The sequence below is a fragment of the Phoca vitulina genome, unplaced genomic scaffold, assembly GCF_004348235.1.
Source record: "Phoca vitulina isolate PV1807 unplaced genomic scaffold, GSC_HSeal_1.0 scaffold20, whole genome shotgun sequence".
In the NCBI taxonomy this organism is placed as follows: domain Eukaryota; kingdom Metazoa; phylum Chordata; class Mammalia; order Carnivora; family Phocidae; genus Phoca; species Phoca vitulina.
The window spans coordinates 1,391,037-1,404,203 of record NW_022589723.1 but is presented as its reverse complement, the minus strand read 5'-3'; the positions used below and the strand labels follow the sequence as shown (position 1 = coordinate 1,404,203).

The window sequence follows — 13,167 nt, the reverse complement described above, 5'->3', positions numbered from 1 at the left end:
TATACACTTGCCCCTGCTGTAACTCCACTTAAAGAAACTCAAGGGGAATGCAATGCCTCTTCTAAAGAAGCCTCCAGGGCAGGACACTGGGAGTTTCCAGCACCTGGCGTTCCCAGGCTTCCTTGCCTTCACATGTAAACTTCACTAAGAGCACTGGTCACTTACCTGAATTGAATTCAAGTGCATTTCTAAAATTTGGCACAATATATAACACAGTCCATAGGTGAACATTAATATGTAGGGTGGTTAGTGCTGTTTTCAGGCTTTCTTAGAGACAGGACAAAAGGGATTCACACTGCTTCAGAAGGGACTCTGATGGACATCAGAAGGAACCCCCTGACCTAGGAGTTGTTACACCCAGAAGAGCAGGACAAAAAAGGAGATGGGATACCTTCTTTCATCTGAAGAGAATTTAAAAGTGAAATGACATAAGCAAATGAAGACTAGTTATAGACAAAGGATAGAAGAGTTGGCCTTTCAAGTTGTCCTCTTGAACCTACTACTCAATTCCTGGGCCAATAAACACTCCTGACTTCCCTGCTTAATATTTAACACCCTCCAAAGCCACTATGCCTCCGTAGCAATCAACAGCAATGCCTTATAATTTTGATGCAGGCTTTTATGCCAAAGTCATCAAATTGGTTTCATGCATATACCCATGTACAGGATGAGTTAAGAATGTCCCAAGAAAGTTATGCTCTCTAAATCAGCTCTTCCTGTTCATCCTTTAATATGGCAGAAGGATGCCACATGCTTTTTTCTCAGCTTCTTCATGGCTGTCTTCATTTCAGCATTTCTGAGTGTGTAGATGAGAGGGTTCAACATAGGTGTGATCACTGTGTAAGAGATGGAGAACACCTTATCCACAGAGAAGCTGCGGAAAGGCCTCAGGTAGATGAATACACAGGGCACAAAGATCAGGCTGACCACTGTTAGGTGGGAGGCACAGGTAGAGAGTGCCTTGCCCTGGCCCTGGTGGAAGCGAGTTCTCAGGGTGATCAGGATGATGGCATAAGAGAATAGCAAGACCAAGAAGCAGACGAGAGATAGCAGACCACTGTTTGAGACCATGAGCACCTCTACCACATATGTGTCCATGCACGCTAGCTTGATGACCTGTGGGACATCACAGAAGTTGTCCAGTTCACTGGGGCCACAGAAGGGCAGCTGGATCACCAGTGTGACCTGTGTGATGGAGTGGATGAAACCCCCACACCAACAGACAAAAACCAACTGAAAGCACAGCTGGCGGTTCATGACTGACAGGTAGTGCAAAGGATGACATATGGCAACATATCTATCATAGGCCATGACTGTCAGCAGAAACATCTCACTGGCTCCCAGAAAGTGCAAGAAGTAGATCTGGGCCAAGCATCCTGAAAAAGAGATGATCTTCCCCTGCTGTAGAAAATCTCCTAACATCTGAGGCACGGTAATACAGGTCAGGCATAGGTCAATGAAGGACAGATGGCCCAAAAAATAGTACATAGGAGATTGGAACAGGTGGGCATCAGGTCCCACTGTTACCATTATCAATACCATTACTATTTACAACAGTCATGTAAAATAACAAAAATATTAAGAACAGAAACAGCTGTAGCTCCCAGGAGGATGACAGGCCCAGAAGAACAAATTCTGTCACCTTGGAATCATTTCTGTGAGGTAGGAAATACACATTCCTGTATAATAGAATGAGGAATATTTTGCATAGCTTCCAACTCTTCATTCCTACAATGCTTTTTTTTTTTTTTTTAGATTTTATTTATTTATTTGACAGAGAGAGATAGCAAGAGCAGGAACATAAACAGGTGGAGTGGGAGAGGGAGAAACAGGCTTCCCGCGGAGCAGGTAGCCCGATGCAGGACTCGATCCCAGGACTCTGGGATCATGACCTGAGCCTAAGGCAGACACTTAACGATTGAGCCACCCAGGCGCCCTCTCCTATAATGCTTTTAAGTTGCATTTACAGCAAACTAGGGAGGGAGGGAGACAATGAACTGCGCATGAGGTGATGAGAACATGAAAATCATTACACCACTGCACTGACCTCAGGCAAGCTATCAAACCCGAGTTTTCTTCTTCGTATATTCAATCTAATATGGAGATAATAATATCTTCCAAGGTTGTTTCAAGAATCAAATATAATCTGTCTATGAACAAAATACACTTACATTAAAAAATCACTCATACGTGGAATTTAAGAAACAAAATAGATGAACATAGAGGAAGGGAAGGAAAAATAAAATAAGATGAAAATAGAGCGCGAGGCAAGCCTAAAAGACACTGAACTCTAGGGAATGAACTGGAGGGGAGGGATGGGGGATGGGGTAACTGGGTGATGGTCATTAAGGGGGGCACTTGATGTAACGAGCACTGGGTGTTATCTGCAACTGATGAATCACTAAATTCTACCCCTGAAACTAAAAACACAGTATATGTTAACTACATTGAATTTTTTAAATTTATAGTTGGCTTTGAATTTAATAACATATAGTTGGCTATTGAATTTAAATAAACTATATTGAATTTAAATAAAAAAATTTTTAAATGACTTAATTCCCTCAAAGTGAGGCAAAATTTTCTTTATTTCATCTCTTATTTTTTAAAGATTATTTATTTATTTATTTGAGGGAGAGAGAGAGAGTAGAGGGAAAGGGAGAGGGAGAAGATGACTCCCCACTGGGCAGAGAGCCTGATGTAGGACTTGATCCCAGGAACCTGAGATCATGACCTGTGCTGAAGGCAGACACTTAACCAACTGAGCCACCCAGGTGCCCCTATTTCAATTTTTTTTTAAGATTTATTTATTTTAGAGAGAGAGAAACAGAGAGAGGTTTTGGGAACAGGCAGAGGGAGAGAGAGAGAGAGAGAGAATCTCAAGCAGACTCCCCACTGAGTGCAGAGCCTGACCTCAGGACCAGAAGATCCCAACCTGAGCCAAAATCAAGAGTCAGATGCTTAACCAACTGAGCCACCCAGGTGCCCCACCATGATACATTTTGTAAGAGAGGATAATATGGCAAATCAGAATTATGCTGCTTTTGGACTTTTCAACAATCATAGGTACAGTTAAAAGAAGTAAAGTTTACACTAAGATACTGTTTCATCCATTTTCTCCTGCTCTACATTTACATTCATTCCCAATATTGGGTGAGAATATCTCAGATTACAAATAAAAAATCAGACAATGTTGGCACATTCCTTCCCTTGAAGCAGTGAAGAATTAGCAGATGTTTCTCTGTCTAGATTAGTATATTTTCAATCTAGAACTAGCTCTTGGTAAAATATCGAGTGAGACAAAATTTGCATTTTTCTGTCCTCAGTCCCAGTTACCTATACCATATTGCACTTGGTTCTCTCAAATCAGTCAGGGAAAGTTATGTGATTGTTATTCAGACATTCCAAAAAGAAAAATTCTTAAGAGCAAAAAAAATTCACTTTATACAATATTTCAAGATAAGCAAGCAGGAGAGAGATTTGGGACCCAAGGAACTTTTGGGTGTCTTGGTAACACCACATATGTGACCATCCTCTTCACCTGCCTATAGAGTCAGGTGCCCAGGTACATCTAATTCTACAATCTGATAAATAATAGAAGAAACTACCTCACTCTCTAGAATCATTTGGAAAAGAAAAACAAAGTAAAAAAGACAGGAAACCATTTGCTGTCATATGTAGAGTCCTACTTGAGCTCTGATACAGTGGAAATTTTCTAATCTTCTTTGGATATACAAAGGATTGTGAATTTTCATATGGAGATGGCATTTTGGTGTTCTTTCTAATGATCTAAGATGTTTGATTAGATGAGATCAAGCTCTTATGTAAAAGAACATAGGACATACAGAATGCTAGTATAGCCAAGACACTGTAAAAACATTTTATGAACAAATGCATCCCAGAATGAAACAGATTATTATGTTATTATCATAGGCACTCATTTCATGGGAAGGAACTGGAACTTGATATCAGATTTCTACTTTCAATAATTTATTGGATAATACCCATAGTTTACTTAATATATTATATCTAAGATCATATACATTTCTTGTTCTAATGTAGAGGTGGGCCTTTCACAGATAATGTGTTCTCTGTCTTCTTCAAATTCCTAATTAACCTCTCCACTTCAAGTATTGCTATACATCATTGATTCTCAACTAGGAGTATATATCAAAATCAATAGGATCTTCTTACAAATTATGCTTGCCTGAACCTTGTCAATTTTTTTAAAATTTTTAAAATTTTATTATGTTATGTTAGTCACCATACATCATTAGTTTTTGATGTGGTGATCCATGATCCATTGCTTTCGTATAACACCCAGTGCTCCATGCAGTACATGCCCTCCTTAATACCCATCACCGGGCTAACCCATCCCCCCCTCCCCCCTCCCCTCTAAAACCCTGTTTGTTTTTCAGAGTCCATAGTCTCTCATGGTTCATCTCTCCCTCTGACATCCCCCCCTTCATTTTTCCCTTCCTTCTAATGTCCTCCATGCTATTCCTTATGTTCCACAAATAAGTGAAACCATATGGTAATTGACTTTCTCTGCTTGACTTATTTCACTTAGCATAATCTCCTCCAGTCCCACCCATGTTGATGTAGAAGTTGGGTATTCATCCTTTCTGATTACTCAGCCATCTGAACCTTGTCAATTCTAATTCAGAAGATGAATGATGGGTCTTAAGCATGTCAATTTTGTAACAATCTCTATAGATGAGTCATATTTGCACACTCACCTGAATATTACTGAGCCATCAAAAAGAATGAAATCTTGCAATTTGCAATGATGAGGATGGAACTAGAGGGTATTATGCTAAGCGAAATAAGTCAGTCAGAGAAAGACAAATACCATATGAGTTCACTCATATGTATGTAATTTAAGAAACAAAACACATGAACATAGGGGAAGGGAAGGAAAAATAAAATAAGATGAAAATAGAGAGGAAGGGAAACTGTAAGAGACTCTTAACTATGGGAAACAAGCTGAGGGTTGCTGGAGGGGAGGTGGGTGGGAGGATCGGGTAACTGGGTGATGGGCATTAGGAGGGCACTTCAAGTAATGAGAACTGGGTGTTGTATGCAACTGATGAATTACTGAATTCTACTAATAATACAGTATATGTTAATTAAATTGAATTTAAATAATTAAAAAATAAACTCATCTGAACATAATGTCTTCATTTACTAACAATGAACAATTAAAATAAAATTAATCTAAATGACCATTATTTGTTTTTCTTGCTTTCATCCTAAGTCTTCTCATCAACAATACTGTAGCATAAATACCCAGACAACAATAATGGGAGGAAGATCCTATGAGTTTGGGCAGATTTAGTCAAGGCAAAGCATATTAGAGAATGAAGAAAAGGAACTAATTTCAGTAGGTGTGGGTAGAGAACTTATTAATATTTAAGCTAGTCTTCTAGCTATTTAGTGTTTTAGGAACTCAGAATAGATGCAGAATGCCAGCACTGGGGGGATGGATCTTGAAAACAAACATTTTTTAGAGTGACATTACTTGGTTAATTTGCTGGGTCTCTAATCTGCCTATTTCTCTTTCATTCTCTGGTGGAATACAGTAGTGGAATGGATTGAAAAAAACAAGTCCCATCTATATGCTGCCTACAAGAGACTCACCTCAGACCTAAAGACGCAAATAGACTGAAATTGAAATAATGATAAAACATTCGCCATTCAGGGCACCTGGGTGGCTCAGTCATTAAGCGTCTGCTTTCAGCTCAGGTCATGATCCCAGGGTCCTGGGATCGAGCCCCGCATCAGGTTCCCTGCTCTGCGGGAAGCCTGCTTCTCTCTCTCCCACCCACTCTGCCTGTGTTCCCTCTCTCGCTGTGTCTCTGTCAAATAAATAATAAAAAATCTTTAAAAAAAAAATTTGCCATTCAAATGAAAGCAAAAAAAAAAAAAGCTGGGGTAGCAATACTTATATGAGACAAAATAGACTTTAAAACAAAGACTGTAATAAGAGACAAAGAAAGATATTATATAATGATAAAGGGGTCAACCCAACAAGAGAATATACTTATTTTTTCCTTATTTAAATTCAATTAGCCAACATATAGTACATTAGTCTCAGATGTAGTGTTCAATAATATACCAGTTGCATGTAACACCCAGTGTTCATCACATCATGTGCCCTCCTTAATGCCCATCACCCAATTACCCCATCCCCCCACCCCCTCCCCTCCAGCAACCCTCAGTTTCTATCCTATAGTTAAGGGTCTCTCATGGTTTGTTTCCCTCTCTGATGACTTACCATTCAGTTTTCCCCTGTGATCTCTGTGCTATTTCTTATAGTCCACATATGAGTGAAACCATCTGATAATTGTCTTCCTCTGATTGGCTTATTTCACTCAGCATAATACCCTTCAGTTCCATCCATGTCAATGTAAATGATAAGTATTCATCCTTTCTAATGGTTGAGTAATATTCCATTGTATATATATACCACATCTTTATCCACTCATCTGTTGATATTGTAAATATTTATGAACACAACAGTGGGACACCTAAATACATAAAACAAATATTAACAGACATAAAGAGAGAAATTGATGGTAATACAATAGTAGTAGGAGACTTTAACACTCCACTTACATTAATAGGAGATCATCCAGACACAAAATAAATAAGGAAACAATGTCTTTGAATGACACATGGACCAGATGGACAGAACAGATATATAGAGAACATTCCAACCAAAAAGAATAGAATATATATTCTTTTCAAGTGCACACGGAACATTCTCCAGAACAGATCACATTAGGACATAAAACAAGCCTTAACAAATTTAAGAAGATTGAAATCATACCATGCATCTTTTATGTACACAATACTTTGAAACTAGAAATAAACACAAGAAAAAAGCTGGGGAAAACACTAACATGTGGAGACTAAATGGTACTAAACAACCAATGGATCAATGAAGTAATCAAAGAAGAAATAAAAAAATACATGGAGACAAATGAAAATAAAAACACAATGGTCCAAAATCACTGAAACAGCAAAAGGAGTTCTAAAACGGAAATATACAGTAATACAGGCCTATCTCGAGAAATAAGAAAATATTCAAACAATTTAACCTTATACCTAAAGGAACTAGAAAAAAGAAGAATGGGGCACCTGGGTGGCTCAGTTGGTTAAGCATCTGCTTTCAGCTCAGGTCATGATCCCAGGGTTCTGGGATTGAGCCCCACATCCAGCTCCCTGCTCAGCAGGGAGCCTGCTTCTCCCTCCCGTGCAGCTTCCCCTGCTTGTGCTCACGCTCAATCTCTCTCTCTCTCTCTCTGTCAAATAAATAAATAAAATCTTAAAAAAAAAAAAAAGGACAAAGCCCAACGTGAGTAGAAGAAGGAAAATAAAGAGCAGAGCAGAAATAAATGATGTAAAGACTAAAAAAAAAGAAAAGAAAAGAAAAAATCAATGAAACCAAGAGTTAGTTTTTTAAAAAGATAAACAAAACTGAAAAACCCTTAGCCAGGCTCATTAAGAAAAAGAGAAAGGATCCAAATAAATAAAATCAGAAATAAAAGAGAAGTAACAACTGACACCATAGAAATACAAAGGACTGTAAGAGAATACTATGAAAGATTATATGCCAACAAACCAAACAACCTAGAAGAAATGGACAAATTCCTAGAAACAACCTCCCAGAACTGAAGTAGGAAGAAATAGAAAATCTAAACAGACCAATTACAAGTAACAAAATTGAACTGGTAATCAAAAACTACCAAAAAATAAAAGTCCAGGACCAGATGCATTCACAGGTGAATTCTACCAGACATTTAAAGAAGAATTAATACCTCTTCTCCTCCAACTATTCCAAAAAATAGAAGAAGGAAACCTTTCAAATACATTCTACAAGGCCACCATTAGCCTGATACCGAAACCAAAGACATTACAAAAAAACAGAAAACTATAGGCCAGTATCTCTGATGAACAAAGATGCAAAAATCATCAACAAAATATTAACAAACCACATATAACAATAGATTAAAAATATCTTCACCACAATCAGGTGAGATTTATTCCCAGGATGCAAGATGGTTCAATATTCACAAATCACTCGTCATACACCACATTAACAAAACGAAGGTTAAAAGTCGTATGATAATCTCAATAGATGCAGACCAAGCATTTGACAAGATTCAACATCCATTCATGATAAAAACTCTCAACAAAATAGAGCAGAGGTAGCATATCTCAACATAATAAAGACCATATATCAAAAACCCACAGCTAACGTCATACTCAATGGTGAAAAACCGAGAGCTTTCCCTCTAGGGTCAGGAACAAGACAAGGATGTCCACACCCACCCTTTTTATTCAACAAAGTACTGGAAGGCCTAGCCCCAACAATCAGATGAAAGAAAGAGAAAGAAAGAAGGAAGGGAAGGAAGGAAAGAAGGAAGGGAAGGAGGGAGGGAGGAAGGAGGAAAGGAAGGAAGAGAGAAAGGGAGGAAGGGAGGGAAGAAAGAAAGAGAGAGAGGGCATCCATATTGATAAAGAAGAAGTTAAACTGTCACTATTTGCAGATGACATGATACTATACATAGAAATCCTAAAGACTCCACCAAAAAACCTACTAGAAATAATAAACAAATTCAGCAAAGTAGGAGAATACAAAATTAATACTTAGAAATTGATAACATTTCTATCACTAACAATGAAGTCACAGAAAGAGAAATTTTTAAAAATCACACCATTTATAATTGTACCAAAAAGAATGAAACACCTCAGAATAAACTTAACCAAAGAGGTGAAAGACCTGTACTCTGAAAACTATAAAACCCTGATGAAAGAAATTCAAGACAGCACAAACAAATGGAAAGATATTCCATGCTCATGGATTGGAAGAATTAACATTATCAAAATGGCCATACTACCCACAACAATCTACAGATTCAATGCAATCCCTATAAAAATACCAAAAGCATTTTTTCACAAAAGTAGAGTAATATGAAAATTTGTATGGAACCACAGAAGACCCCAAATAGCCAAAACAATCTTGAGAAAAAATAAAGGTATCACAATTCCAGATTTTAAGATATACTAGAAAGCGGCTAATCAAAACAACATGGTACTGGCACAAAAATAGATACATAGATCAATGGAACAGGAGAGAGAGCCCAGAAATAAACTCACATTTAAATGGTCAGTTCATCTATGACAAAAGAGGGAAGAATATACAATAAGGAAAAGGAAAAGGCAGTCTCCTCAATAAATAGTTCTGGGAAAACTGGACAGCTACATGCAAAACAATGAAACTGGAATACTTTCTTACACCATACATGAAAATAAACTCAAAATGGATTAAAGACTTAAATGTGAAACCTGAAACCATAAAACTCTTAGAAGAGAATATAGGCAGTAATTTCGCTGACATTGGCCAGGTCAGACTAAAGTCTCCTAAGTCAAGGGGAAAAAAGCAAAAATAAGCTATTGGGACTATACCAAAATAAAAATCTTTTGCACAGTGAAGAAAACCATCAGCAAAACAAAAAGACAACCTATTGGATGGAAGAGGATATTTGCAAATGATACATCCAATAAGGTGTTAATATCCAAAATATACAAAGATCATATATAACTCAACATCAAAAAAAATGAACCCAATTAAAAAATAAGCAGAGGACCTGAATAGACATTTTTCCAAAGATATACAGACAGCCAATAGACATATGAAATGATGCTCAACATCAGTAATTATCAGAGAAATGCAAATCAAAACCACAATGAGATATCACTTCATACTTAGGATGGCTAAAATAAAAAAAAAACAAGAAACAACAAGTGTTGGCAAAGATACGGAGAAAAAGCAACCCTTGGTTGTAATATAAATTGGTACAGTCACTGTGGAAAACAGTATGGAGGTTCCTCAAAAAATTAAAAATAGAGATACCACATGATCTAATAATTCCTCTATTGGATACTTACCCAGGGAAAACAAAAACACAACTCAAAAAGATATATGCATCCCTATGTTAAATGCAGCATTATTTACAATAACCAAGACATGAAAGCAACCTAAGTGTTCATCAATACATGGATGAGGAAAATGGATGAGGAAAATGTGGTGTATACACACACACACACACACACACACACACACACCATGAAATATTACACAGCCACAAAAAAGGATGAGCTCATGCCATGTGAGACAACATGGATGGACCTAGAGGGTATAATGCTGAGTGAAATAAGTCAGACTGAGAAAGACAAACACTTATATGATTCCACTCATAAATGGAATCTTAAAAAATGGATAAACAAACAAAAAGCCAAGTCAGACCTATAAATAAAGAGAACTAATGGTTGCCAGAAGGGAAGGGGGTAGGTGGTTGGGCAAAACAGGTGAAGGGGAGTGAGAGATACAGGCCTCCAGTTATGGAATGAATAAGTCAGAGGAGTAAAAAGCAGAGCATAAAGAATACAGTCAATAATATTGTAGTAGCAATGTACATGGTAGCTATACATTTGGTAAGCAGAGCAAAATGTATAAACTGGTCAAATCACTAAGTTGTACACCTGAAACTAATGTAACACTGTGTCAATTATAGTCAAAATAAAAATAAATAAATTTTTTAAAAGACAGGAAATGTAAAAAATAAAAATAAAATAAATAAAATAAATTCTACTTGTCCTCTAAGTCAGTGCTTCTGAAACTAACTGAAGTGAAGCCCAGCTTTTTTTCCAATTTTTTGCAGTTGATAGTTTTATAAATAAAAATCAATAGAATTGAAATATAAAAACATAAATATAGACCATTTTGTATTATTAGATTCAACATACATAAAACTCGTTTCCTAGAAATGTTTTAAATGCTTACCCTTAATTTCTATAGTTGCCATGGACTCATAACAACAATTTGAGGACTGCATTGGTGCACTGACCACACATTGAGTAGCACTATTCTACATTACATCTCAAGCCGTCTTCAACGAGCTTGCTAAGATGTCTCTCACACTGAGTTTTAACCTCTATAAATTTCTCCCTTCCTTTGAATTTCTTTAGTGTCTGCAAATATAGCAAAATATAGTCATGCACCTTGTAGTTGTCTTTATTTACTTTGGTGTACCAGGTGTTGTTTTTACAAATAATAAAGCTCATATAATTTTTAAAATATCATTTATTCAACAAATATTTAATGAGGATCAGAAATGCAATGTATCTTTATCACCTTGATTAATTCAAAGTTGATTAATATCTGTTCTCTGCTTTCAAAGACTTCACAATCTGGGAGGAGAGAACAGGTGAGTACGCAAATAAGTATAACATAAAGCAGCTTGTGACAAGTGTCTTAAGAAAGATACAAAGATGGTTAAATAAAAATTCAGAGATGAGAAGCACCTGGGTGGCTCAGTCGTTAAGCATCTGCCTTCGGCTCAGGTCATGATCCCAGGGATCGAGCCCCGCATCAGTCTCCCTGCTCCACGGGGAGCCTACTTCTCCCTCTCCCTCTCCCACTCCCCCTGCTTGTGTTCCCTCTCTCACTCCCTCTCTTTCTGTCAAATAAATAAATAAAATCTTTAAAAAAAATTCAGAGATGGAAAAGTTGCTCTGGTTAGGAGAATAAGAATACACATTACGGAAAAAGGTCATTTGAAATAGACCTTGAAGGATAGATGGGGTTTTTGCAGGTGTAGATGGAGATAATAAGGATTCTAAATAGACAAAGAGACCACAAAAAAATGAACATGGGAAACTGAAAGCTATCCAGAGAGTGAAATGCTGTCCAATTTTTCTATAAACAGGAGTAAGGAAAGTTAAACAAGAAAAGTAATCTGAAACCAATTTATGGAGAACTTGGAAATTTCTGAATAATAAAACCATTGATGGTTTTTGAGCAAGCAAGTAATAAGATAAAGACTATGTTTTAGGAGTTCCTAAGTCCTGAAGTAATATAACTAAGAGGTAATAAAGGTCTAAATACTATTTTCCCCCTTAGTCTTTCAAAGTGAATCTATCCTATGGCATAGAGTCTTGATGTTCTCAATCATTTTAAACTATGTGGTATGAGCATTCATTCTCACTTAGGTGTTTTAGCCATACTACATAAATTAAGGTAAAAATGGGACACTAATCAATGAAATTAAATACTTGTGTCATATTAATTGGGAAGCCACATGTTCCTCTGTAGTATTTAAGTCAATTAACTTGAATACTGGCACTTCTTGCTCTTTTCTCTCATATCTAAAGAATTCTGCCATGCTGTCCTTCAAAAATCTACTTCTAACTTCTACAAATTTTTATTGTCAATATCCTACAGTGCTCTGTACCTCAACATTTTCCTCATTTAGGCTTACTGTATTTTACTTCTGTATCCTCCAACATATGTACAGACATTAGAAGTGTTGGTGACGATGCAGAAAAAGAGGAACCCTCTTGCATTGTTAGTGGGAATGCAAACTGGTGCAGCCATTCTGGAGAACAGTATGGAGGTTCCTCAAAACGTTAAAAATAGAACTACCCAATGATCCAGCAATTCCAATACTAGGTATTTACCCAAAGGATACACAAATAAAGATTTGAAGGGATACACACACCCTGATGTTTATAGCAGCATTATCAACAATAGTCAAACTACAGAGAGAGCCCAAATGTCCATTGACTGATGAATGGATAAAGAAGAGGTGGTGTATATATACACAATGGAATATTACTCAACCATCAAAAAGGATGAAATCTTGCCACTTGCAATGATATGGATGGAGCTAAATGTATATTATGTGTATTATGCTAAATGAAATAAGTCAGAGAAGGACAAATACCATATGATTTCACTCATATGTGGCATCTTAGAAAGAAAACAGATTAACATATGGGAAGGGGGAAAAGAACAAGAAGAGAGAAGGGAAAAAGCTGTAGGAGACTCTTGATAGAGAACAAACAGAGTTGATGGAGGAAGGTGGGTGGGGAATGGGCTAGATGGGTGATGGATATTAAGGAGGACGCTTATGATGAACACTGGGTGTTGTATATAAGTGATGAACCACTGAATTCTACTCCGGAAACCAATATATGCTAACTACCCAAAAATTAAATTAAAAAATTAAAAAAAGAAGTGTTCCTGAACTTCAACATTTTTGGTGACACATTGTGCTTTATTGTTCTTCAAATTGTGTCTTCTGGAAACTTTTTGGAATC

At 36.9% G+C, this 13,167-nt stretch overlaps 1 protein-coding gene across 1 annotated transcript; it reads right to left on the bottom strand.

Moving 5' to 3' along the window:
• Positions 1–720: 720 nt before the first annotated feature.
• LOC116640460 (olfactory receptor 4Q3-like) lies at positions 721–1,726 on the bottom strand. Its single transcript, XM_032417508.1, is given in 2 exon segments — positions 721–1,539; positions 1,541–1,726. Coding segments are annotated over 2 exon segments (1,005 nt in total).
• Positions 1,727–13,167: the final 11,441 nt, after the last annotated feature.